Source organism: Enhydra lutris, unplaced genomic scaffold, assembly GCF_002288905.1.
Source record: "Enhydra lutris kenyoni isolate GAN:26980312 unplaced genomic scaffold, ASM228890v2 scaffoldscaffold49, whole genome shotgun sequence".
Lineage (NCBI taxonomy): Eukaryota > Metazoa > Chordata > Mammalia > Carnivora > Mustelidae > Enhydra > Enhydra lutris.
In genome coordinates this window covers 5,347,841-5,374,840 of record NW_019154133.1, presented here as the reverse complement: position 1 = coordinate 5,374,840, position 27,000 = coordinate 5,347,841, and the positions used below count along the sequence as shown (strand labels likewise).

The 27,000-nt window shown below is 33.3% G+C and overlaps 1 protein-coding gene across 2 annotated transcripts in view; it reads left to right on the top strand.

Annotated features, from left to right (window-relative positions):
- LOC111156833 (zinc finger C2HC-type containing 1A) overlaps positions 1-27,000 on the top strand; it is a 50,845-nt gene that overhangs the window by 12,274 nt on the left and 11,571 nt on the right. Inside the window, exons 4-8 of one of the 2 annotated variants that reach the window (XM_022517930.1) lie at positions 3,862-4,003; positions 5,545-5,693; positions 7,456-7,458; positions 14,301-14,400; positions 15,050-15,149. In XM_022517930.1, coding sequence (XP_022373638.1) covers positions 3,862-4,003; positions 5,545-5,693; positions 7,456-7,458; positions 14,301-14,400; positions 15,050-15,149 — 494 coding nt within the window. The remainder of the gene's footprint in view (positions 1-3,861; positions 4,004-5,544; positions 5,694-7,455; positions 7,459-14,300; positions 14,401-15,049; positions 15,150-27,000) is intronic. The other variant, XM_022517929.1, reaches the window with a different exon arrangement.

The following is a 27,000-nucleotide window of genomic DNA, read 5'->3' as shown; positions in this document are numbered from 1 at the left end:
CCCAGGTGTCCCAAACATTATTTTTATTTTTATTTTTTTTTTAGATTTTGTTTATTTATTGGATAGAAAGAGAGTGAATGAGAGAAAGAGAGAGAGAGAGCGTGAGCACTGCCGGGGGAGGGGCAGAGTGAGAGGGAAAAGCAGACTCCCCACTGAGTAGGGAGCCTTACATAGGGCTCTATCCCAGGACACAAGGGATCATGACCCCAGCCAAAGGTAGATACTTAACCGAATGAGCCACCCGGGCGCTCCTGTATTAGGAGATTTTAACATCATAGTGCAGTTCTGTCTTTATCTGTATCAAAGAAGTCCTACAAAATCACCAGCAGAGTGGAGTAAAGCAGATACAAATTCCATTTGGGGAATAACTAAAGGTAGGCATAATCCACAGAGTACAAAATATATGTAAGGGCTGCCCAAAGCTTCTGGTCTTCCAGAAGAACCTGCCCATAGAAGAAGTGCAGAAAGTGACTAAAGGACCCATGGCCCGGAATGGGAACCTGTCACCTTAAAGATGAAGGGTCTCCTTGCCTTAAATGTGACTCCTTAAATGTGAGGGGTCTAAACAAGAAGTATAGACCCCTTTTTTGCTGCTGCCAAAGCAGGAATTGGGGTATCGGAACTTGTGTAGCCAGGAATTAGAATGAGCTTGGCTGAAATTGGACAATAACCAGGAGGGAGGAAGTAGGGACATAAGGCACAGAGAGTTGAAGGGGGCCCAATGGCAGAAGCTCTCAAAAAATCACTAATGAAAAAAATATATACTTTCTGAATGTAAGGAGCCTATCTAAAGGGCTAGGTCTTTTTGTTTTGTTTTGTTTTGTTAGTTTGTTTAAGTGGTTAATATGGTTACTGAGGGAAGCATGGTTGGCAACAGGAGCCTTCCTGGACCCATGTTGTTTTAGAGAAGCATGAGAGGTATGGCCGTGTGATCAGAGAGGCCTTATTTGCATCCATATCTGGTATAACAGAGAAGAGAGCTGGCTGTCAGTTTGTGTACCTTGGAAGCAAACTGTGCACCTCTCCTCCCTAGAACCTCTTGTAAATAGATGTAACAAGAAAACCTAATTCATTCAATCATGAGTAATAAAAAGCATTAATTTAGCACTGACACAGGATGCTGTGAGAAGAAAGGTAGATGAGAGCAGCAAAACTTATCAGTAGGTGAGTTATACTTACGAGGTAGATGAATGGTGTGATCACACCTTTCACCATAAAAATAAACTTTAAAGAATCAGTCACATTCAACAACTGAGTTTGCTTGTATTTAGTTAAGATTTTGTATCTATATTTGTGAGAGAGGTACATTTGTAATTTTTCTTTTTATCAAACATTTATTGCTCTCAACAGACTAGTTAGAAAGTTGTTCTCAGGGTGCTTGGGTGGCTTAGGCAGTTAAGCACCTGCCTTCCGCTCAGGTCATGATCCTGGTGTGCTGGGATCGAGCCTTGCATCAGGCTCCCAGCTCAGTGGGGAGCCTGCTTCTCTCTCTCCCTCTGCTGCTCCCTCTGCAGTGCTCTCTCTCTCAAATAAATAAATAAAATCCTTTAAAAAAAGGTTGTTTTCTTCATTTATGTTGAAAGAGTTTTTAAAAGATTGATGCTATTTCTTCCTTAAATGTCTGCAAGAATTCAATAGTAAAGGCATCTGGGCCAATTTTCTTTAGGTTTTTAAATAATAGATTCACAAAAAAAAATAATGTGAGACTGTTAGGATTTTGTTTCTTTTAGTATCTGTTTTGTGGTGTTTGTCAAGGGTATTGTCCACTTAATGTTGTCAGATTTATTAGCACAAAGGTCTATTATGGTGTATTCTTTTTTCCTCATGTTTATAAGAACTATATCATGTACTATTTTCCATCCCTTGGTATTTTGTGATTTCCTTTTTTCCCTTATTAGTCCTGCCTTATTAGTATTTTTAAAAAATCATCATTTGACTTTGCTGATTCAATGTATATTCTTGATTTAAAAAATAAAGACCTAATAAGGATAGTTGGGTATTTGAATAATGTGACAAAATAAATGTATGATAGCACAGGAGCCAGCATTATGCATAGTAGAAAGATGCTTAGAGATAGCCATTAAAGACAGGAACAAGATTAAGCTCCAAGCAATATAGTAATTGCTATAACTGATATAGTTAGATATTAGATGCATAGGGATTAGAAAAGAAGAGGTAAATGCATCATTATTAGGAGATGATATACCTGGAAAACCCAAGAGAATCAGCTGCTAAAATATTACAGACAATAAGAGAAGCCTGTGAAATAATGAGATATAATGCTAATATACAGAAATTACTAGGTTTCATATTTCAACAAACCCTTGAAACATAAAAAAGTAGAAAAGACTCTTTATAAAAGAACAACACAAAATAAAAAATGTTTAGGGATAAACCTTTTAAAGGTATAAGACTTTCACATAGACTGCTTAAAAAAACAAAGCACAAATACTTCTTCAAATGCAAATATTAGATAATGTTTTTGGATAGGTAGATTCAACAAAATAAAGATATTAAGTTTCTTAAGTTGTTTATGAATGTAATGTTTAAGTTTTCCAGTTAAAATACAGTTTAAAAAATTAGACAAGCTGATTCTGAGGTTCATATGGAAAAAGGTACATACAGGAATAAGCAGAAAAGATTGAAAAAGCAGAATGAAGTAGGGTTATCCTATCAGATATTAAAATATTATTATAAAGTCTCAGTATTTAAAACACTGGTACTAACACAAGCATAGTCAGAACACTGGAGCAGAAGAGAAAGTTCAGAAATAGGCCCAAATACAAAAGATAATATGATAAAGGTGTTAATAGTTCAGTGGGGAGCAAAGTCAATAAAGGATGCTGAGACAGCTACATAGCCATGTTAAAACCAAAAAATAAAGTTGAATCTATATGTCACAATATAACTCATGATAAATTCTGAATGAATAAAAGATTTAAAATTTTACAATGAAGTCATGAAAATTCTAGGAGGAAAACATGGGAAAATTCCACTTGTTCCAACTTTATACATTAATTCAATGTGTAAAGTTGGGCCTTGCTAATAGTGACTATAAATCTGGAGACCCCATGAAAAAACAAGTAAATTAAACTATATTTTAAAAATTAATTCCTCATATCAGAAGATCCTTAGACAAGGTCATAAGACAGCCATATTGTAGGGGAGGGCTGAGGCTAATCTATAAAGAGTTAACTATAAATTGCTAAAATTAAGACCAGTAATCAACAGGTAAGTTGACCAGGCACATAAACAGTGCACAAAAAAGGCAATGCAATTATTCTTAATGATATAAAAAGATGCTCAACACACTTCTTATAAGAGAAAAGCCAGTTAAAACCAACAGAGAAAACTATTCTTTACCTTTCCAGTCAGTTAAAAAAACCAAAAGTTTAACATACTCTGTTGGAGAAAATGTAGTCAAATAGGGAAATTACATTGTTAGTGGGAGCCTAAGTGGATGCAACACATATAGAAGTTAATTTAGCAGTGTTTATCACAATTATAATTGCATTTTAAAAATTGCATATAATAAAATTACATGAAGTTTCTTTTTAAAATCATAAATTTTAAGGAAAGTAATTTAAGGACCTCCTAATAAGAGAACATTTAAAACAATATAGCATTTTCTCAAGTTTTATTTCAATTAATTTTTTAAAAAGATTCTATTTATTTGAGATAGAGCACAAGCAGGAGGGAGAGGGGAAGGGAGAAGTAAGCTATCTGCTGAGCAGGGAGCCAGGACCTTGGGATCATGACCCGAGCCAAAGGCTGATGCTTACCGACAGCCACCAAGGTGCCCTATTTCAATTAATTATTTTAAAAATGTTTTGAAATGGGCTTTTCTTTATTTGTTTGTAGCCTGAACCACCAAAGAAACCATCTAATTGGAGAAGAAAACATGAAGAATTCATTGCCACCATAAGAGCAGCTAAAGGCCTTGATCAGGCACTTAAAGAGGGTGGAAAACTTCCTCCTCCTCCTCCACCTTCTTACGATCCTGGTATGTAGAATATTGTTGTTGGAAATCTTCATATGGAGGGAAAATATTGATAGAATTATTAATTTTAAGTTGTTGATAAGATTAATTTATAATAATGGAACCTGATGAACCATAATCTTTTAAAGTTTAATTATAAAATAATGATGCTACTCCAGGCATTTAGGCTTATAAAGACACACTGATGTTGAACATAGAAATACTTTATCTTTTTATCTCAGTACTATTTAAAAATGAAACATTATAATGTCATTTGAAAAATTATTGTAGTATATCCCAGGAAATATTTGAAGAAGCTCACTGTCATTCGAAATGTAGTCGTTTGGTAAGATTGAGATTGTATGTTGCCTAGTTCTTTGGTATCTTCTCATCTGGGAAGAAAAGAAATCATTGTTTCTAAGAGGTATGTGTTCATGTGAGGAGACCACCATATAGCTTGATTTACTTAAATTATGCTTTAAGTTCGTATGTTAATATAGTTTCTTCATTAGATGGATAAAAGTAGCTTATTTGTTACCAGAAGCAAGGCAAGATGCTGGAAACCCAATATGAGATACTGAGATACTGGAACATTCAAAATATCCACAATTGACAATTTGACATGGGCTAGTAGAATAGTTTAAAGAGGTAGTTATTTAAATGTATGAAGTTAGCTGCATTAAAATTGTGTTAGTATTCTTGATTGAGAGCTATTTTTTAGTAAAGGGAAGTTCTTACCAAGTAAATCAGGGAGATGAAAAGCATAGCATCGGGAATATAGTCAATAATATAATTACTTTGTATGGTGACAGATGGTTAGTGTGGATTGAATATCATATAGAATTGGCAAATGACCGTGTTGTACACCTGAAACTAATATAACATTGTATGTCAGCTATACTTCAGTAATAAATTAAAAAAAATAAGTCATTTAGAAAATCTACATATGATCATTTTTAACATTTTATTGTAGTGGAGAGGTTGACAAACTATTTCTATAAAGGACCAGATAGTAAATATCTTAGTTAATGAGGTATATTTTTATCTCTTCTTTCATCTAAGAGAAAATACAGCTGTATAAAGCTGATTAAACTATTTCTTGACAGTTTTCCTCTAATTAAAATATTTTAACAGATCAGCCCAAATTTTAAAATTTACTTTTAATATAATATGTTATTACTGCTTAACTTCGTCTCTAGTATAAAATATGTAGATATGGTGAAAACATATGGTATATTATGAAGGCAAAGAAGAAATCCTGTTTTTCCTCTATGTATTCATTCTTTTTTACTAAGGATTTTTATCTTTTGGAGTTTTCTTTCCCCCCTTAAATTTGATTCTAGGCTGGCAGAAGATTAGAATTTATCATATACTGGCAAATTTTTTTCTTAAATGTCTTTACTGAGTTTAGTAGTCAGGTTGGGGGGGTTTTAAGTAAATGACAAGTTTTGCTTATCAAATATAATACTTTGTCAGACATCTTGAATTACTCTTTGTTAAAATTTATAATTCTTTATGTTTCTCTTCCAGGTACTTTATTAATCTGTTTCTTTTTTCTGTTTTAGATTATATTCAGTGTCCATATTGCCAGAGGAGATTTAATGAAAATGCAGCTGATAGACATATTAATTTCTGTAAAGAACAGGCAGCACGTATTAGTAATAAAGGCAAATTTTCTACTGATACCAAAGGAAAGGCGACTTCTCGGACACAGGTGAAATGCTCAATTATTTCTACAAATAAAGGAGAAAAATGACTCTTTCAGATTCACAATTTTTTGCTTATGCTTTACAGAACATTTAGCTACAGTTTTCTTACTTGCTTAAAGTTTAATATTACTGTTCAGGGACTTAGTAAGAAATTTGAATGTTTAATAGAGAACAAATAATTGAATGGACTTGAGTTAATAGAGTCTTGAAAATAATGCAGGTTGAAAAAGGTATTAGGAAAGGGTAAGAAAACTAGTTAAAAAGTAAGTGAAGCAGATTCAGAGGAAATCAGAGGGTTTGGAAAGTGAGAAAGTGGCAATAAAAATCCACATTTGAAAATCATGTATGTACTGAAAGTTTCCATGCTATGTGTGACCATACACCCAAGGAAATGAAATCCTGGGCTCAAATCCAACTGTTACTTCTGAGCTTTAGGCAAGTAACATTTCATGTCTGATAGACTTTATTTCTTCATCTGTGAAGTAGTCTATATGATCTTTGTGAAAAGCAAATGAGATGGTATATGTGAAAGCACTTCAGGAGCCATAAATCGTATATGGATTTTGTTATATGAAATTTTTCCAGTACTGTTGTTTTTCATTAAGCATATTGTGACACAGAAACTTTGATAATGTCATATTCTTTTTTGAGATTTATTTATTTTATAAAAACGTTGATAATGTCATACTTTTTTTTTTTAAAGATTTATTTATTTATTTTAGAGAGAAAAGAACATGAGTGGGAGGGGCAGAAGGAGAAGGAGAGAGACTCTTAAGCAGATTCCCTCCTGAGTGAGGAATCCAACACAGGGCTCCATTTCAGAAACCTGAGATCATGACCTGATCCAAAACCAAGAGTCAGACATTTAACTGACTGTTGCCACCCAGGTGCCCTGATAATGTAATACTTTTCAGCAAACTTCATTTTTCAGAAAACTTTCATTTACAGTTTTTTTTAGTACTATAAATCTAGCAGGCAATAAATAATCAAATCCATTTCACTTATTACTTATGAATCAAGTATTGGACTAAAAGGCTCCATTACAACTGGAGCCTTCTTGAGAGGATCCATATTTAATTTTGGTTAATATTATTGGAAATAGAACTCCCCTCTTATTTTTTACAACACTTTTATTCTGGTGTTTTCCTCATTATTTTTCTCAGTTATTTTATTGTAAATTATACACTGTAAATTTCTATGTATATAGAAAAAAGAAAAACAGGAGTGCCTGGGTGGCTCAGTCTTTAAGCATCTGCCTTCAGCTCAGTTCATGATCCCAGGGTTCTGGGATTGAGCCCCGCAGCGGGCTCTCTGCTCGGCAGGAAGCCTGCTTCTCCCTCTCCCACTCTCTCTGCTTGTGTTCCCTCTCTTGCTGTGTCTCTGTCTGTCAAATAAATGAATAAAATTAAACAAAAAAATAAAATATACATACATGCATAACCACAAGAAGGTTAAGAAATAGAATATTATCAATCTCACAAAGCCTCTACTATACCATTTCTCTCCCAGAATTGTAATGTTCTCTCCCTCTTAGACCCTCACCCCATGAAATAGTCACTATTCTGATTTTACATATAAATCAGTCTTTGCTTTTTTACGTAGTCTCCAGACAGGATTGTCCTTTTATTTACTATGGCTTTATAAATCTTGATGTCATGATGGATTTGTAGTTATTTTCTCCTCCAGTTTCTCTTCACTTGAAAATAGACAGTTGAAAATATTTTCTAATTTGTGATTGTGCCTTCATTTTTTTTGTTATTATTGTAGGTTGTTTTTATTTTTGTATTTTTTGTTATTTGTTTTGTTTCGTTTTTATTTTTTATTTTTTTATTTTTTTATTTTTTACTTTTTTTTTTTTTTAATTTTATTTTTTATAAACATATAACATATTTTTATCCCCAGGGGTACAGGTCTGTGAATCACCAGGTTTACACACTTCACAGCACTCACCATAGCACATGCCCTCCCCAATGTCCATAATCCCACCCCCCCAAACCCCTCCCCCCATCAACCCTCAGTTTGTTTTGTGAGATTAAGAGTCACTTATGGTTTGCCTCCCTCCCAATCCCATCTTGTTTCATTTACTCTTCTCCTACCCCCTTAACCCCCCATGTTGCATCTCCTCTCCCTCATATCAGGGAGATCATATGATAGTTGTCTTTCTCCGATTGACTTATTTCGCTAAGCATGATACCCTCTAGTTCCATCCACGTCGTCGCAAATGGCGAGATTTCATTTCTTTTGATGGCTGCATAGTATTCCATTGTGTATATATACCACATCTTCTTTATCCATTCGTCTGTTGATGGACATCTAGGTTCTTTCCATAGTTTGGCTATTGTAGACATTGCTGCTATAAACATTCGGGTGCACGTGCCCCTTCGGATCACTACGTTTGTATCTTGAGGGTAAATACCCAGCAGTGCGATTGCTGGGTCATAGGGTAGTTCTATTTTCAACATTTTGAGGAACCTCCATGCTGTTTTCCAGAGTGGTTGCACCAGCTTGCATTCCCACCAACAGTGTAGGAGGGTTCCCCTTTCTCCGCATCCTCACCAGCATCTGTCATTTCCTGACTTGTTAATTTTAGCCATTCTGACTGGTGTGAGGTGGTATCTCATTGTGGTTTTGATTTGTATTTCCCTGATGCCGAGTGATGTGGAGCACTTTTTCATGTGTCTGTTGGCCATCTGGATGTCTTCTTTGCAGAAATGTCTGTTCATGTCTTCTGCCCATTTCTTGATTGGATTATTTGTTCTTTGGGTGTTGAGTTTGCTAAGTTCTTTATAGATTTTGGACACTAGCCCTTTATCCGATAAGTCATTTGCAAATATCTTCTCCCATTCTGTCAGTTGTCTTTTGGTTTTGTTAACTGTTTCCTTTGCTGTGCAAAAGCTTTTGATCTTGATGAAATCCCAATAGTTCATTTTTGCCCTTGCTTCCCTTGCCTTTGGCGATGTTCCTAGGAAGATGTTGCTGCGGCTGAGGTCGAAGAGGTTGCTGCCTGTGTTCTCCTCAAGGATTTTGATGGATTCCTTTCTCACATTGAGATCCTTCATCCATTTTGAGTCTATTTTCGTGTGTGGTGTAAGGAAATGATCCAATTTCATTTTTCTGCATGTGGCTGTCCAATTTTCCCAACTCCATTTGTTGAAGAGGCTGTCTTTTTTCCATTGGATATTCTTTCCTGCTTTGTCGAAGATGAGTTGACCATAGAGTTGAGGGTCTATTTCTGGGCTCTCTATTCTGTTCCATTGATCTATGTGTCTGTTTTTGTGCCAGTACCATGCTGTCTTGATGATGACAGCTTTGTAATAGAGCTTGAAGTCCGGAATTGTGATGCCACCAACTTTGGCTTTCTTTTTCAATATTGCTTTGGCTATTCGAGGTCTTTTCTGGTTCCATATAAATTTTAGGATTATTTGTTCCATTTCTTTGAAAAAAATGGATGGTACTTTGATAGGAATTGCATTAAATGTGTAGATTGCTTTAGGTAGCATAGACATTTTCACAATATTTATTCTTCCAATCCAGGAGCATGGAACATTTTTCCATTTCTTTGTGTCTTCCTCAATTTCTTTCATGAGTACTTTATAGTTTTCTGTGTATGGCTTCTTAGTCTCTTTGGTTAGATTTATTCCTAGGTATCGTTTTTATTTTTTAACTGGAGTATGATATACTCCACCTGATCTTCCCGACCCTCCATAATCCATACCTTCCGTCCCTCCCAGCTGACTTAGTTTTCTCCATGTTCTAAAATACACCTCTGATCCTGGTAAATTGGTCTCCTTCACATTCACATCTATAAAATGGGGTTAATATGTACCTACCTCAACAGTTATCAATAGCATTCAGCGAAATAATGCCTATAGGTGTGATTTCTTCTTTCACTCATAGTTTGTTCAAATGTGAGTCATTTACTTCCAGATATTTGGTGCTCCTCTAGATGTTTATTGCTGTATTTTTTTTTTTTTGCCTCATTCTCTTATGGTGTGAGAACATTCTTGGTAAGATTTCATTTTTGAGATTTGTTTTATTGCCTAGCATGTGATCTTTTTTGGTGAATGTTCCTGCAGTCTTCTATGATTGTGACTTTTTCAAGATCATTAATTTCACCAGCTTTTCGTTTAAGTATTTTTAATTTCTCTTATTAATTGTATTTATATTTAAAATTTGTTGTATCTTTCCTATTTATTGACCTTTATATCATATGGAGTGTGCCTTTTTTTCTGTGGTAGTAGCATTCTTTGTGTTGAAGTATGTGTCATCTGATAGTGTATTGCTGTTTTGTTTGATCATGCTAATTTCCTTTCAGTTTTTTAACTTGAATTTTTGTTGTTGAAATGTGTTTCATCTGATAATAAATAACCATTTCAGCTTAATTATGCTAAATTTCTTTCTAATTCTTTCACTTAAATTTGTGTTTTTGCATCTCCTGTAGACAGCCTGTAATTAGTTCATCTTTTTTAAAATCCAGTCTGACAACCTCAAACTGTTGGTTGAAATGTTTAGGCATTTACACTCAATATAATATTGTTATGTTTGTGGTTAATTCTGCTGTGTTGCTATTTTCTATTTTTGTCTCTTTTTTTTATTCCTCTGATACTTTTTCCTTGCTTCTTTTGTCTTAATAAAAGATATTTTATTTGCTCTTTTGGTTTTGAGTCATCAGATTTTTTTAAATGGTTACTCTACGAATAACAAAATACATTTTTTAACTTACCCCATCTGTGGCTATTTCCACATACCTCTCACCGATCTTAGTGTTACTGTTAAATATATGTATCTCTATAAACCCATCAGTATTCTTGTGTGTTGCTATATGTGTTATACTTATACCTTTAAAGTCATCTGTTCTTTTTTTTTTTTTTTAAGATTTTATTTATTTATTTGACAGAGATTACAAGTAGGAAGAGAGAGAGAGAGAGGAAGGGAAACAGGCTCCCTGCTGAGCAGAGAGCCTGATGTGGGGCTTGATCCCAAGACTCTGGGATCATGACCTGAGCCAAAGGCAGAGGCTTTAACCCACTGAGCCACCCAGGCACCCCAAAAGTCATCTGTCTTTTAAACAAATTAGAAAATAAATATATAATCATTTACATACATATGCGCATGTGTATGTTTATGCACACCCACATATACTTTTTTTTTCTTCTGCCTCTGTCTCCTCCTCACACACATTTTGTATTTTACTTTCATGTTATGTAGTCCCATATTATCATTTTCAGATATCTTCATTTCTTCTTGTAAATCTCAGTTGCCATATTTTGTCATTTGCCTTCAATCAGAAGAAGCTTTAGCCTTCTAAGAACACAGATCTGTTGGCAAGGAATTTTGTGGTTTTGGTTATCTGAAAAAAAAAAAAAAACAGGCCTGTATTTTGCCTTTATTTCTCTGTTGAGATTTACTATGTGATTATTCACTATTACTATATTTTCCTTTAATTCTTGTGTGTGTATCCCTTTACCTTTTGAATAATGTATGTATATGTATGTATGTATGTATGTATATATGTATATAATGTATGTATATCCTAACTATTTTGAGGGCCTTAACTGCTAAATCTAATATACCTGTGCCCACCTAGGTTATAACGTTGACTATTTTCTGCCACATATAGGTCATGTTTTTCTCTTTCCTTTTTCCTTTTCTTTCCTTGCCTCTCCCTTCCCCTTCCTTGCTCCTTTCCCTTTCTTACAGTTAAACCCAGAATACATACTTACCAGTTTTCCAAAACTGCTTTTGGATGGTTTCCAGTCTCTTAAAATCTTGTTTTTTTTTAAGATCCTTTTTTATTGTCTGTAAGAGAGTTAAGCAGCTATTTCACTCCCCCACCGAGTTTGTAGTCAGTTATTGCATTTTTTTAATTTCTTGAAGTTGGCTGTTTTTCTAATTTCCTATTTTACCTTTTATAGTTTCTAATTCCCTGTTAATATTTCCAGAGTTGTCTTTTATTTCTTTAAATGTGGTAAGCATAATTGTTTTATACTATGTAGCTGATAATTGTAGTATCATGTGATCTTTGTAGATATGTTCTTGTTTCTTTTCCCTCAATGATGGTTTCTTATGTCATCATGTACATAATTACTAATCATTTGGTGCTTGTTGCCCTCAAAAATTATTCATGAGAATTGTTCATGTGAAGAGCCTTTTTGCTTCTTCCAGGTTATCTAAGAGTACTACCAATCTGGAAGCACTTTAAATTTTGGCTTACTTTGCCTGACCACCTAGTAATGTAGATTTATACAGCAAATCCACATGATGGCCAGTCTGTTGTCATAATCTTAAATGTTGTTGGCCTAAAGGTTTATTTTTTCTTCTTATCTGACATTCATATCTTATAAAATGATTTTTTTTATACTTTGCAGAGCATTTTTACTTTTTAGTTGAAAGGTCAGTCCAAATAATGCCTTTTTACTATTTTATCAAAAATGAATGCCCTCTTTGTTCTTTTAGCTCTTTCTAATTCAAGAACAAGTCTTTATAAACATAAATATTTGACTTAGAAAATTTATTAGATTTGTGATCTGTATAAAAGCACATGAAATAATAAACATCTAACAAATACATATTTAATGAAAAATATGGATTGAATATAACTGTATAAAAGTAAAGTGGTTTTGTTTTTCTAATCACTAAAATGGATTTAATTTATATAAAATTGTTGATTACTGAAGTTGTCCTGAAAGCCTAAAGGTTTGACCTCTGCATATGTAATATACTATAACCAGCACCCTTTGTTTATACTAATCATTTTGCTCTTTTTTTGGTAGGTAGCACAGTATGAGTGGCTTACCAATCCTATTTCTTAATTCAGTTAAGCCTATTTTTAGTAGACATGCCTGTGATATTTTAAGGGGTCTTCGGCAGGGCTTGTTTTCCACATTGTTCTTAGTTTTAAAATCTTTCCTAATATCTTCATTGGTATTTTAGTGGGAGACACTGGTATTAACTGATGTTAATTAAATTTAAATTAATTAAATTTAAAGATTTATTCCTTTTAGAGAGAGAGAGCTCACAGATGTGTGAGTGGGGAAGGGGCAGAGGGAGAGAATCCCCAAGCATACTCCCTGCTCAGCCTGGAGCCCGACCCCAGTGATCTCACATTCCCAAGTTCATGACCTGAGCTAAAACTAAGAGTCTGAGTCGCTCAACCGATTCAGCAGCCCCCAGATGCCCTCTTTTCCCCCTTTTAAAAAATTTATTTGTTTTTATTTTATTTAAAATTAATTAGTTAACATATAGTGTGTTATTAGTTTCAGTGGTAGAGTTCAGTGATTTATCAGTTGCCAGTTGACTTTTTAAACCAGAAACACCCCTTAGGTTTTCAAAGAAACAGTGACTTAATATGGCTTATCTCCAAAGGATCCCAGTCATGTGTTCATTTGACAGATATTGAAGGTTGTCTAGTTGCCAAGTGCTTAAGAAATTTCCGCTTCTGGCGCAATAGTGCCAAATGTGCATGGGATGTGTGTGTGTGTGTGTGTGTGTTTGTGTGTGTGCGTATGTGAGAGAGAGAGAGAAAGAGAGAGAGAAGCGTTTTTATCAAGATTTATTTTCCTTATAAGGGCACATACTAAATTTTGAAGGTTGTAATATTTGACTTTAAAATTTGTGTTTAGCTAGCAGTTTTTAGTAGTAGTGCATCTTAAATTTTATACTGATTATTGGTTATAAAATATGATTTGATTTTTGAATATTATGTTTAAAACCAGCTTTTCACATAAAGTCCTAAGGAGTCTGACTATGATATTGGGCTAAATCTCATGTACAGTCATCACTTTCTAGTTGAAGCATAGGGCAAGAACTAAAGTGGCATGAGTCTTAATTCCTTTTCTGTTGTTAGTTGGGTATACCTTTGGGCAAATTCAGTTTTTTATATTGGAGCAGGTGACCAATAAGATACTTTAATACTCAGTAACAGCAAAATTTGGCTCAGGTAAGAGATAGTAAAATAAAATTGATAATGCTGTCTTTCTAGAAAGTAGAGGAAAAAAATAGCCTATCTTTCCTCAACCCACGTTCTATTCATTTAACATGATCTGGTGAGAACAGTGAAGCCAGAATTCTTTCCCTTCATGTTCAGGAAATCCGTAAGGCAGCTCTTGTAAAACTTGCAGACTTATTTGTAATCTTATGAATTATTATCAGTAGGAAATATGACTGAATTATATATATGAAACATAAAACCATACCCAGGAACATGTAAAAATTTGGACCTTTAAAGCTGCATTGCTAAGTGAGCATTGTTGGGTGTTTGTAAGTTTTTCTATTAATATTTGTTTGGCATTTAAAATCTTAACATTGAAGAAATTTTTTCCATTTGACCCTTTTTTTTTTTTTTTCCTGTGGACTGGGCAAAGCTGCTCGTAGTTTATTTTAGCAGTGGAATATCTGAGTCAAACTTTCAGTACACCAGTTTTGAGATGGAGCATATTTTGGGAAACCTCTCTCTGAGTTGATATATTTTAATCTGTCCTTTCTCAATTTCGGTAATTCAGTAGCTAATAAAGAAAATTGCTCATTTAAGGGTATGTGAGCTTTGAAATGCTAGTTTACAACCTATATTCAAAAAGTAATGTTGACAAAATATTTTATTTTCATTATTTTAGTATAAGCCGCCTGCACTTAAAAAGTCAAATTCTCCTGGAACTGTACCATCAGGATCTTCACGGTTACCACAACCAAGTGGCACTAGCAAAACTGTTGTAGGTAATGAGCTCCATAAATAACTTGGTTTTTCTATTGTTATTATTGTTGGTTTTTGTTTGTTTGTTTGTTTGTAGAGACAGAAATGAAGATAGTGTTCTGCTTGGGATTATTAAAATCACTTTATAATTAGGAAGAGATGTGGAGGATATGTAATTCTTTCTGGGTAAAAATAAAGTAATTTTCAAAAACTTTCTACTTAGGCTACTTTATAGGCCTTTTTTCCCACCTTAAATGTCTATTCTTGATGTTGTTACTGATATATCACCTATTCAGAGTGTCGACCAAGTTCTTTTCTTGATTCTTTGACCACAGTATTTCCCCCTCATTTCTATATATACTGCTCTGAACTTGACAATTGTCCTAATAGACACATGATTAATGACTTGAAGGAGATATTGACTGACTGAAGTATAACTTTATTTATATGTAAATTGTAATAAAGAAATGTGAAAATTAGAAATGAAGGATGCTATATATTCTCTGGAAATTTAATTTTTAATAAACCTTTTCTTAGTTGATAACTTGTTTGGATTTATTGCTGCAAAAATTTATTGCCCCTAAAGCATTGTTTTCCTTGTCAGGTGCTCTGTTTTATGTGATTTTTCCTTTTCAGAATGTCATTAAAACCAATAACCTTTTTTATTATAAGGTGTGCCTTCAGGTAAAGTGTCTTCAGTTAGCAGCTCTTTGGGGAACAAACTTCAGACCTTATCTCCTTCCCATAAAGGGATAGCAGCCCCTCATGTAGGGTAAGTCTATTTGAATTTAATTGATTAGTGATACACACACACATACACATACACACACATATATACACTCCATACGCAAATGATACTAAGGTTTTATTTTATTTAGGTAATTGACTTTTATTAACCTGGATTTTCTTTCTAAAGTTCATTTCCCTTTTAACATATTTCTGGTCAGGGGCGCATACACTACTGTTGAAGTTCTAAATTAGGATAACCATTTTGGAAAAAAATCTGGTGGCATGTATCCAGAGCCCAAAAAACATTTGTACTTCTTGAATAATTTTACTTGAGGAAATCTAGTCTAAGGAAATCATTTGAAATACAGAAGATTTTTGTGTAACCATTACTTATGAAACATTATGTATCAGGCACTGTGTTAGACATTTTTTCATATATTTTTATTAAAACCACCCTACCACCATAGGATGAGGGTCAGAGAAGCAAAAACAATTTGCTCAAAACCACACAGCTATTAAGAGTTAGAAGCAGGATACAAATTGGAGTCTCTTTGGCTCAAAACATTGGTTTTTTTCATATGGTTTGATTACAATGTTAAAAAAAATAAAATAAAACCACCTAAATTTCTACCTTTGTTTGAATAGCAAATTATAACAATCTATACAGGGATATTATGCAACTATAAAACATATAATTCTACTATAACAGGATAAGAATGTAGGATACAAACTCCGATGTATACTGAGATAGAAACTATAAAAATGTGTGTAGACAAAAAAGACAAAATATGCTGAAATATTAACAGTGGATGATTATTTTCCACTTATTTAATACTTTTAATATACTTTTTATCTTTCTACAGTTTTATAAACGTGACTTTTAAGAAAGTAGCATTATTAAGCTTTCCACAATTATTTTAATGTGGGAAAAATGGTTGGTAACACTAGAGATTTTAAAAATCCTCTTATCTCAGTAGAAACTCCCTTTCTCTTCCATTTTGGTAAATCAGAAAATTTAAGGGTTACCATGTGATCTTTAGAATGAAGACTTAGTATATACTTTACAGATACTGTTAAAGTTGGTTTAGGAAATACAACGCTCATTATTTTCAGATATGGGTTATCACTTTTTTTTTAGTGTAGGAAATATGTATAGGGTTATTTATCAAGTGAGAGCAACTGTCTTTTGTTTTCTAATTTGGACTACACAGAAAGTACAAAATCTAAAAGGAGTTTAATATAATTATCATTGTAGAAAAAGAAAAAAATCAACTAACAAGATCCAATTAGTTTAAATGTTTTTTCTTTTTATTGTGCTTCCAAAAAGAAAACATAGGCTATCCTTAAGAAAGAGACAGGTTATCAGTAGAACAGGTGGCTGAAAAGTAAAATGTTCTCATCTTTCGGTGGTAAAAAAAAAACTGATTTTGTTTTATTTTTTAGTTTCTCTACGGAGTTGACCCATCATTTTTAGTTAAGGTGTAGATGGCAATACGTATTTTAACTTTTACAAATCCTTTTTGCTATATCACAGAATTGCCTTCCATGTTGTGTTATAGTTTGATTTATGAATTATGAATTAAAAGCTGATATTTTTTAGTGCCTTGCCCCTCATACTGGTAATTTTGTCAGATGGCCATATTAAGTTGTACTCACACTCTCCCTTGTATTCTTAATAGGGCTTGTTAAGCTGGCTGGTGTAATGAAAAGTGGCACTAACTTTGGATTAGAAAACTAGGCTTCGAGATCCTACTTTGCCAAAGAATACCCATATGACTTTTTGCATATTTCCTTTGTCTCACTCACAACATTCTGTGACTTTGGTTAGATGTTGGCAACTGATCTAACACAATTTGACCAACATTATATAATCCCTAGGAGAAAATTTGTCTTTACTAAAAAGCAAAGACTTTGAGCACAGTAATTTTATAAATTATGCACTGCTTACAATGCCATAAAGATTTAAAATTTCTTGTGGTCTCACATCATATTAAACTGTCAAACATAACTGTGTAGATCCCAATTGTACATTTTATGTATAGTCCTTATGTGTTAGAAGAATGTTTCTATAAATACCAAGGTGTTTCCTTGGTGTTTGCTTGTGGCCGATATATTACCATATTATCTGGAACATTACTATATTACTATATTAAATAGAACCTTTCATGGCTATCTATTTAGTTGCAGAGTTCATTTTTTTCTTTTCTTTTTAAGAATTATTGAGTGTATTGACTTGTTATTTATTATGTTGTTTTTTTCCTTTGCTAGATTGTAAGCTCTGTGGTAGCAACGCTCTGTGTGTCTGCCTTGCTTACAGATGTAACTATAAAATGTAGTATAGTGTCTGGCATATAGACACACAATAAATTTTTGGTGAATAAATGAAACAAATAGTGAATTAACAAATCCCTCATTTGTCAACCTGTTGGCACATCATACAACCATGGTCCTGGTACTGGTGGGATAATTGAGAGTTCTATGGCAATCATTATTTCTATGGCTACAGATCCTTCAGGACTGAGTAAAGGTGGAATTAAGACATCTGGTTAGCTGTAGAAAGAAATGAAGATCCTTCTGAGATTAGTGAAATAGACCAATTTCAGTAACTCAGGATTGTTTAAAGCCTTGTATATATAATCTTTATTGTGGCCAGCTTTACTCATGCATACCAGTGATCTGTAATATTTAACATATATTGGAATCACACTGCAGAAAAATTTATCTTGCAAAAATTCTTGTTTGTTAGTTAACTTCTAGATAACCTGTGGGTCAACCAGTTTTATCACATTTTTTTAAAAGCAAAAAATTCCCTTAATGGAAAAATGTTCTCTTATTGTAAAAGATGACTATCTTTAATCCTAGGGAATTTTAGAAGTATGGTAAAACACAAAGGTTTTAAATAAACATTACCATATTTGAATTGTGTCAGCGAATTTATACAGTCATGCCTTGAGATTTGTGTTTTCTTAGTGGTCAATTACCAACCAAAATGGACATTTTAGCTGATAATTTTCAGTAGTTAAAATATCAAATATCAAAGATTTACTTCTGTTCAGTTGCTATGAAAAACAAAAAAACAGGTTTTTGTTGTCTTTCCCCAAACAGACATGAAAAACTAGAGCAACAGAACACATTCAAGAAGCATTTCTTAATAAATTGAATTTGATTTCTCATACTTTAATTATATTGACAACAGTAAGAAACAAATATCTGGTTTTTAAGTACATTTTTGTATAAGTAGAAACAGGCTTTTCTCATAAGCCAGTCTTTTGGTTTTGTGTGAATTGAATTTGTTTGGAACATTGTCTAGATTTTTATGAACTTCTCTATCATTTATTATTGATCTAAATGCCTAAAACAACCTAGAATTGTAGTGTGGCTTCTTACATGGATACCAGTGATTGAGGTTATTGGTTTTGCCATATGTATAACATTTGATAAGTTTAGGATCAAAAGTAGAAGTGTGACACATTTCAAAACTTTAAATGCCCCAGAACATCATAACTATGTGTGTCTGTGAAGATACAAAATGCAAAATGGTAGATTTTTTTCCAATATTATTTCAGAAGTCATCTTTTTATTATATCAGGGTTGTCATAGTCTTGTAAGACTGAGTGGCTTGCATGCTCCTGAGTAATTCACTCTTATGGTATCAACAATAAACAAGGACCTTCCCAAGGTCAATGTTTATTTCAAAGTAAAACCTATTCCAGTAGGTTGATTTCATTGCCAAGTATTTCTTAAAATGTGAATTCATTCTCAGCTATAAATATTTTGAAAGCTTGCTAAAGTATTATTCCTTTTTAGATACACTATTATATTGGGGCAGTTATACTCAACTGCATATAGTCATTTTATATTAAAAAGTCTTGGTCAAAATTATAGTTTATCATCTATAGAATAGATTAGTTTGACAGTAATATATATTTGTCTGGGATTACAAGATAATATTATTATCTATCAAAGTTCTTTAATATATGGAAAACCTTTATTTTTTTTTTTTTAAGATGTTGTTTATTTATTTGACAGAGATCACAAGTAGGCAGAGAGGCAGGCAGAGAGAGAGGGGGAAGCAGGCTCCCTGAGCAGAGAGCTGATGCAGGGCTCGATCCCAGGACTCTGGGATCATGACCTGAGCCGAAGGCAGAGGCTTTAACCCACTGAGCCACCCAGGCGCCCCTATGGAAAACCTTTAAAAATCACTGATATCCTTTCAAAATCTTAAAATACTGGCATCCTCTCATATATGGAAATTTTATATTTTAGAGCAGTTGATCTTTTTGAACTATGACCTGAGAGCCAAAACCTGCCCAACAACTGGTTTATTGGAATATGGCCACACCCAATTATTTATGTGTTGCCTGTGGCTGCTTCATGCTACAATGGCACAGATGAGTATTTGTGACAGAGATAGCATAGCCATTAAAGCTTAAAATATTTACTGTCTGGCCCTTCACAAGAAGAGTTGGCATTCTCTATTTTAGAATAAGTAAAGTACCGTAGAAATTGGACCTTTATAATTTGAAGTTATGGATTTTAAGGATTATTTAACAGTAGAAATATATATATATATATATATATATATATATATATATATATAATATATTTAAGTCATGTAAAGTATCTGGAAACTTTGTAGGTTAGTGGTCCATGGAACCAAAGGATTTTTTTTTTTAGAGATTTTATTTCTTCATTTGACAGACGGAGATCACAAGCAGGCAGAGAGGCAGGCAGAGAGAGAGGGGAAAGCAGGCTCCCTGTTTAGCAGAGAGCCCGATGTGGGGCTCAATCCCAGGACCTGAGATCATGACCTGAGCTGAAGGGAGAGGCCTAACCCACTGAGCCACCCAGCTGCCCCACCAAAGGATTTTTAAACTTTTATTTATCCAACGCATTTCTGTGCTTGCATTGAAAGAATCGCAAGAAGTTAAAAATATACTTTGATGTTGACTCTAACCAAATCTAGGTACCAATTTAAGGACCTATCTTTGAATTTCATATGGGATTGAAATCATATTATGTATATCGAATTGCTTAGTCTGCACCAGATGTGTGCTATGTGGGTGTGCTTAGTTGACTTCACAATACCCTCTTATGTTTTCCTTAGCAGTGGCAAAACTGCATCTACTGCTGAATGGATTTATTTATTTCAGCCTAATTTCTTTCAGCCCTTGGGTATATAATCAACATTACCAAATTGAAACTTTTAAAAGAAAAATAGTATAGAAACACACTAAAAACATTAATATTGATAGTTCCATTGTGGATTACTGCCACGTTGAAATTATGTTCCTCAAACTTTGTGAATAATTTAAAAATACATAATACTTGTAGGTTTTTTGTTGTCTTTCCCCAAATTTATTAATTCTCAAAGTAACTCTAGATGTATAAATTCAGTGTTAACATCAGTAAAGGTAATTTTTTTTCATAGCTTGAAACACCCAGTGCCCCTGAGGTCTGAACATAACATGAAATAGACACAGGCTTCCTGGTTCTTATACTCATTTTCTTTCCTTAAGTCAGTTATTGATGATTTGCAAGACCAAGAAAGGCAAAGAAACTTCAACCAAGGATCAATCTGTTGAATTGAAGCCTTCGAACACCTTTTTAAAACACCTTTTTAAAAGTTTACTACTTTTGCAAAGATTTTAATTTCTTCCCAAATATCCCTTTGTCTTGTTGCTGCTTTGACTTAACTTTAGTCCTGTTGGAGATTGAGGAACCAAAATGAAGGGATTTGATAGAAAAGGAGATATGAGCAAGGAAGTGTTCATGCTCACTAAAATAAATATGAAGATGGTACTGAGAGTTGGTTTGTCATATCTTAAGATGAGGGTTAGTTTAGGGAAAGATTTAAATACTTTCATGAACTAATAACTTTTAAATTTATATAATTACCCCAATGCAGATTATTATTGCATGGCAAAAAAATACATACATGTAATCAAGATTTTATATATAAAAATATATTCAAATATATAAAATTTATATATAGATTTATACAAAAATTATGTGTAGCTTATAAAAATAAATACACTATATAAATTTTTACATAGTAAAAATACAATCTTGATTTTATTATTGAGACTTAGGAATTTTGTTTTTGTTTGGTTATACCTTGATAACAACATAGAATAACAGTAACAAATTATAGAAGAACGTAAGTGATTTGAACTTAAGAATAGCATTTACTGACATTTAGCCTACGTAACATTTGAATTGTGTGTGTATATGTATATATAAATCACATATACATATACATAGGTAGATAGATCATCTGAGTTGAATTTATAACACAGCAAATGGACAAGAAAACAAATCATCTTTGGAACCTGCCATTCAAGTAGGTTTTCAAAATCTGAAAATACTGGTTAATTCTCTCATATATAGAAAATATATGCATTAGATAATTACTTTTAGATTTTTATTAGATTTTACTCATCTCCCTTCTCAAATTGAACTTTGTTGTGTCATTTGTAAGATTTGAGTGTTTCTATCCTATTAGAGAAATGTTTTAAAAATGTAGTTTATAATTTTCTGAATTTTAAAATTTCTAAATCTTAATTTCAGTCACTTCTGAGAAAGAAAATAAGCTTTTTAATCCTTATTCCAAAGCCACATATATCTTTTGTAAGATAACTGCTGTTTGGAAAAATTAATGTTTTGATAATTGTTAAGCAATTCAAAGAAAAATCTGATTTTTTCTAAATTTTTACTGACTTACTAAATAGGTAAAATTTTTAGTAATCTTGTATAAATAAAAACCCATCAAATTTTAATCTTAAATATTTTAGAAATTATGTAAAATATATACATTTAATGAAGCTATTTTTAATGTTACATTAGTTTTAGGTGTACATCCTAGCAATTCATCTTCTCAATATGTTATTGCTATGCTCACTACAGGTATAGCTACCAGCCGTCACTAGACAACACTAGATTAACAGTGACTATATTCCTGACACTCTGTGCCTTTTATTCCCATTACTTATTCATTCCTTAACTGGGAGCATGTATGTCCCACTTCCCTTCACTCATTTTCCCTTCTACCTACCTCTGTCCCCTCTGGCAACCATCAGTTCATTCTCTGTAATTATGGTTTGAATCTGCTCTTTGTTTATTCATTTGTTTTTAAGATTCCACATATGAGTAAAATAATATGGTTTTTGTCCTTCTAATCTGACTTATTTCATTTAGCATAATTCCCTCTAGGTCATCTGTGTTGTCCCAAATGGCACAATCATCTTGTTTTATGGCTGTGTAATATTCTTGTGCGTGCGTGCGTGCATGCGTGTGTGTGTCTATACACCACATCCTAATGAAGGCATTTTTTAAAGAGTTTAAAATGTTTTGAATAATGTGATGTTAACACCTAATGCAAGCACCACCATCTGCAAAGTAGTAATAACAACTTTTATAATAAAATACCTGCTATGTATAGGATACTGAAAGAATATAAATATTAATAAAGTGTGTCCCTCTGTAGAGCCCTTTATAATCTAGACCAATGAACAGCTTCTTTTAGACACTAAATGCCATAAGAATAAGCATCAGGTCTGCTTCATTTACCACAGTGTCCCCAGAATGTAGCATAGTGCCTGATACATAGTAGGTGCTCATGATTTGTAGGATTAATGAATAAGTGAAAGAGTGCATTGGAGCAAACAAGCATCCCTTAAAAAGAGTATCCTTTTTAAGTTAACGAGCAGTAATGTGTTATTCAGTAGTCGTTTAAGATAGTTCGCCTACCTTCCTAATTTAATTTTCACTGCTCCCTACAATGAGTGAATATTGGTTGGTAATATTACATAGGATTCAGTTATTTGGTTGATGTAAAACAATGACATCTCTACAAACCCGCAGTTTTTCCTATTTTCCTCCAGGTGGAGCTCCTTTATACTTTTGGTTTAAAAAAAAAAATAGAAAACTTCAGATGGCAGGTCCACTTAACATTTCTACATGTGATTTTTCAGATTGCCAACCCTGTGTTTTCATACATCATGCTTTATATTCTCTGTACAAATTTCATAGTCATTCTTCGTTAGAAAATCAGATAGAGTTAAAGATATAAATATCATTCATTTATTTGATTGCTTTATACTTGGAATTTTAAAATGCAAGAAAAATAATAAAATAATAAGAAAAAGGAGAAAAGTACTATGAAATCAGGGAAGGAGAAAAATTAGATTATTTGTGAACTCAAGAAGGAATATCAGCTCAGTCTTACTTATCAGGATAGTAACTTCTAGTTCACTTTTAGGTTCACAAATTTTATTTGAAACAATTCTTGTCCTTCTTAAGTTTCTTTATTGCTTCCAATGCCCTGCTATGTATAAATGTGGCATTTGTTTGGGTGTTCGTCACAACTGGCGGGGTGGCCGGGAGCGGCAGAATTGTCATATCTAATAGCGGACATTGTATGATATCCAAGGATTCTTTTTGACAGTCCTTAGCCTGGCAGTCCAGTAATTAAGAGCTTGGGGGGTAGATGTCTGATGAACCAGAATAATGTTTAAAAAAATTTTTTTTAATATAAAGAAACAAACAGCAGTCTCCTTATGGGTACACCTTTATATATTTTAATAGTAAGATGGACAAGTTAGGCCCTCCACTTCGAACTGGAAGACATGTGCAAAGGTTGTATGACAGTGATACAAAATCAGACAGTGCCATCAAAAGACATGAGTTATTACCCATTTACAAGTAAGTATTTGTAACTCAGTTTGGTTAACCTTTTTCAGATATTTCCTTAAAGCCTTTGTATAATTGAATACTATAAACGTATACATTCCTATATTTTAAAATATTTTAATCATTTTTAAGCCAAGAAGTGCTAAATAATCTTAAAGGATTTAAAACACTATGTGTCAGATGAACATTTCTGTTGTTCTAAATAAAGCTGTTTTTAGCATACATTTATTTCTGTTAAATTTGAACTTTTAGAGGGGTTGAAATAGCAGTCACCTTCAATGATAGTTATCTTTATGAAGCTTTCTTTTAGGAGTATATATATATATATTTTTTTTTTTAAAAGATTTATTTATTTAAGAGAGAGCACAGGGCACAGGGCAAGAGGGGCAGAGGAAGAGGAAAAAAGACTCCCCCAAGTAGACCCCACCCTTGCATGAAGCCTGACACAGGTCTTAATTCCATGACCCCAAGGTCACCACCTACGCTGGAATCAGGAGTCAAAGGCTTAACTGACTCTGCCACACAGGCACCCCTTAGGAGTAATATGTTCAAAAAGAAGAGTACAGGGGATATTATGCCATACATAGTATGTAATATTGCTGTATTATTTTTTAGTTAGGATGATTAATTATTATAAAAAGGCAGAAAACAAAGAGATTTTAGAGAATATTCAGTCCAGGGATTTTTAGTCTTTTGGTTAAATTGCTACAAATTCCACATAAAATTGGGGAAAAGATATGACACTCTCCTCTGTACTGGTACAGAAAGCTGAAAACGGGTGAGTGGCAAGGGCAGTCACCTTGGAACTCTTCCATAGATGTCTTCAGGGTTTTCTAGATTGGGCTCCAATACCAACTCTGGCTCTATCATTTTAAAATGATGAAATTTGAATCAGATAAATTACTTATTAAATTAAAGTTGAAAAATATACTATTAAACAGAGTTCACTTAGTTAACTTTTATTTTTATTTTTTTAAAAGATTTTATTTATTATATAATAATATATAATATATATTATTTATTTATTTATTTATTATATTTATTTATTTGACAGAGATCATAAGTAGGCAGAGAGGCAGGCAGAGAGAATGGGAAGCAGGCTCCCTGCTGAGCAGAGAGCCAGATGCGGGGCTCAGTCATAGGACTCTGGGATCATGACCCCAGCCAAAGGCAGAGGCTTTAACCCACTGAGCCACCCCGGCGCCCCTCTTAGTTAACTTTTAAACCAACTCCTACTACAGCATTGTCTTACCACATATGAAAAGAAGGATTAATTTAATTAAATAGAAAATAAAGATGGGAGAAACCTTTAAAATATTAGCAGCACCATGTGTTATTTGTAAGTAGTTCATGATAAAGAATTTGTGCCCTGAGCCATTTTTCTTAGTACTGTTGTTGTTCTCTAGTCTCTTTGAAACGTATTTCAAAGAAACACTGATTAGCAATAAGGTAGAGTAAGTATAATTCCAAAACTAAACCTTCTTTTGTTATTTTTTGACCTAGAACAAGCAGACTGCAGGTACAGAGTAAGGGTAGCATTTTTCAAACTCTGGACAGGAACAAAAAAGTGTTGACCATGTGAGATTATGGCAACATGTTTTAAGCACTAATCAAGACTGTTCTTCCCAATCTCTTAAGAATGGTTCCCTATACTCAGATTCCACCTCTTAGAAACAGTTACTAAAAGTACATGATAGGTAGTTAAGAATGATGGTTACTGATGATAATCTTATTTTCTCTAATTTTTCTTTTCTTTTTTTCCCCTCTAGTTTTTATTTTCTAATTTTTTGAATAACTTCATTGATATGGTGAGGTTATGTGTCTATATCCATAGGTGTGTTTGTATTATCTGTGTATCTCATGTACATATTAAATGAAGGTGATAGGATTTCTAATAAGGCTTTGTTCTAGAGCCAAGAAATAAAAAATGTGTCCTTTCTAGTTCTCTTACAACTCTCACTGGAGGAATTGCTATCGTTTGGCAGTGATTTTCATAGAGATTGAATTCCTGAAAAGGTACTATAGCGGTTCAACTTCCTAGAGGGCTATTTAAGAGTAGAGTATACGCCATGGTTAGACTGTCAGTGGGCATTTGAAGAGGGCCAGGGTAACCCAATCATGCACCAAGGTGATTCTAGTCAAAGTTTAGAAAAAATCTGAAGTAACTATTCAAAGCAGCCTCTCTTTGAACAACAGACAGCATTCCATATTGAATATAATAAGATTTGTAATATGACCCACCTAAATTCAGGTTCAAATACTGTGGCCTTGTAATAGCTTTGCAGCTTACTTGATTTCTCTAATATGATTTTCTTCAACTTTAAAATGGGAATAATATCTTCTGAGATTTCTATGAAGATGAAACCAAGTAAAGTATTCATAGTACCTGGCATCATATTTGGCATTCAAAAAATAGATGTAGTTATTACCTGTGTATATTTTGGAGGTAGCTATGTAGAATTTTCAGACTCTTCAGCTTTGCTTTATAAAGGGGAAAAATTTCAGCCATAGTTTAAGAACTTACAATCTAAAGGAGTTTTTAAAAGTATTCTGTTTGTTGGTATAACACAATATTGCATATCTCTGAAATGAAAAGATTTGACTAAGTCTCTAAAGAGGAACTAGCTCTTTATTTACCATATGACCTCAAGTTCAGCAACATACTGGATGTCACGTTGGTTGTTACTTAACCACTCTTTGCCTCAGTTGCCTCATTTCTAAAATGGAGTTATTAATACTACTTAATCCATTGGATTATTATGAGGATAAAGTAACTTTATATATGAAAGCAATTAGAAATCTATACCAAATGTAGTAATAAGTAACATTTTGTAAATGTTAACTAGGAACAGTATCAATATCGATAATAGTAATAGTATCATCATCATCATCAACTATTCTGAATGTTTATATAAATTGCAGTTGGTATCCGCAATTTCTTCTAAGGTAAGTGATGATAGTCATACTTTATAAATGGGGGAACTTGGATACAGGTTGGCCACTACCTCCATATTAGTCAGTAGCAATTGGGATTTGAATCCAGATTCATCTGAATCTCAAATCCTATACTTTTACCATTGTACCATCATTCAACCCTCTGAGCTTTCTTTGATTCCTGAAATTTCATAAAGGGAATTAAGTGATAATATCCAACCAGAAATCCTCTACTGGTAGCAGATAGCCGAGGCTGTATACTTGGTGAG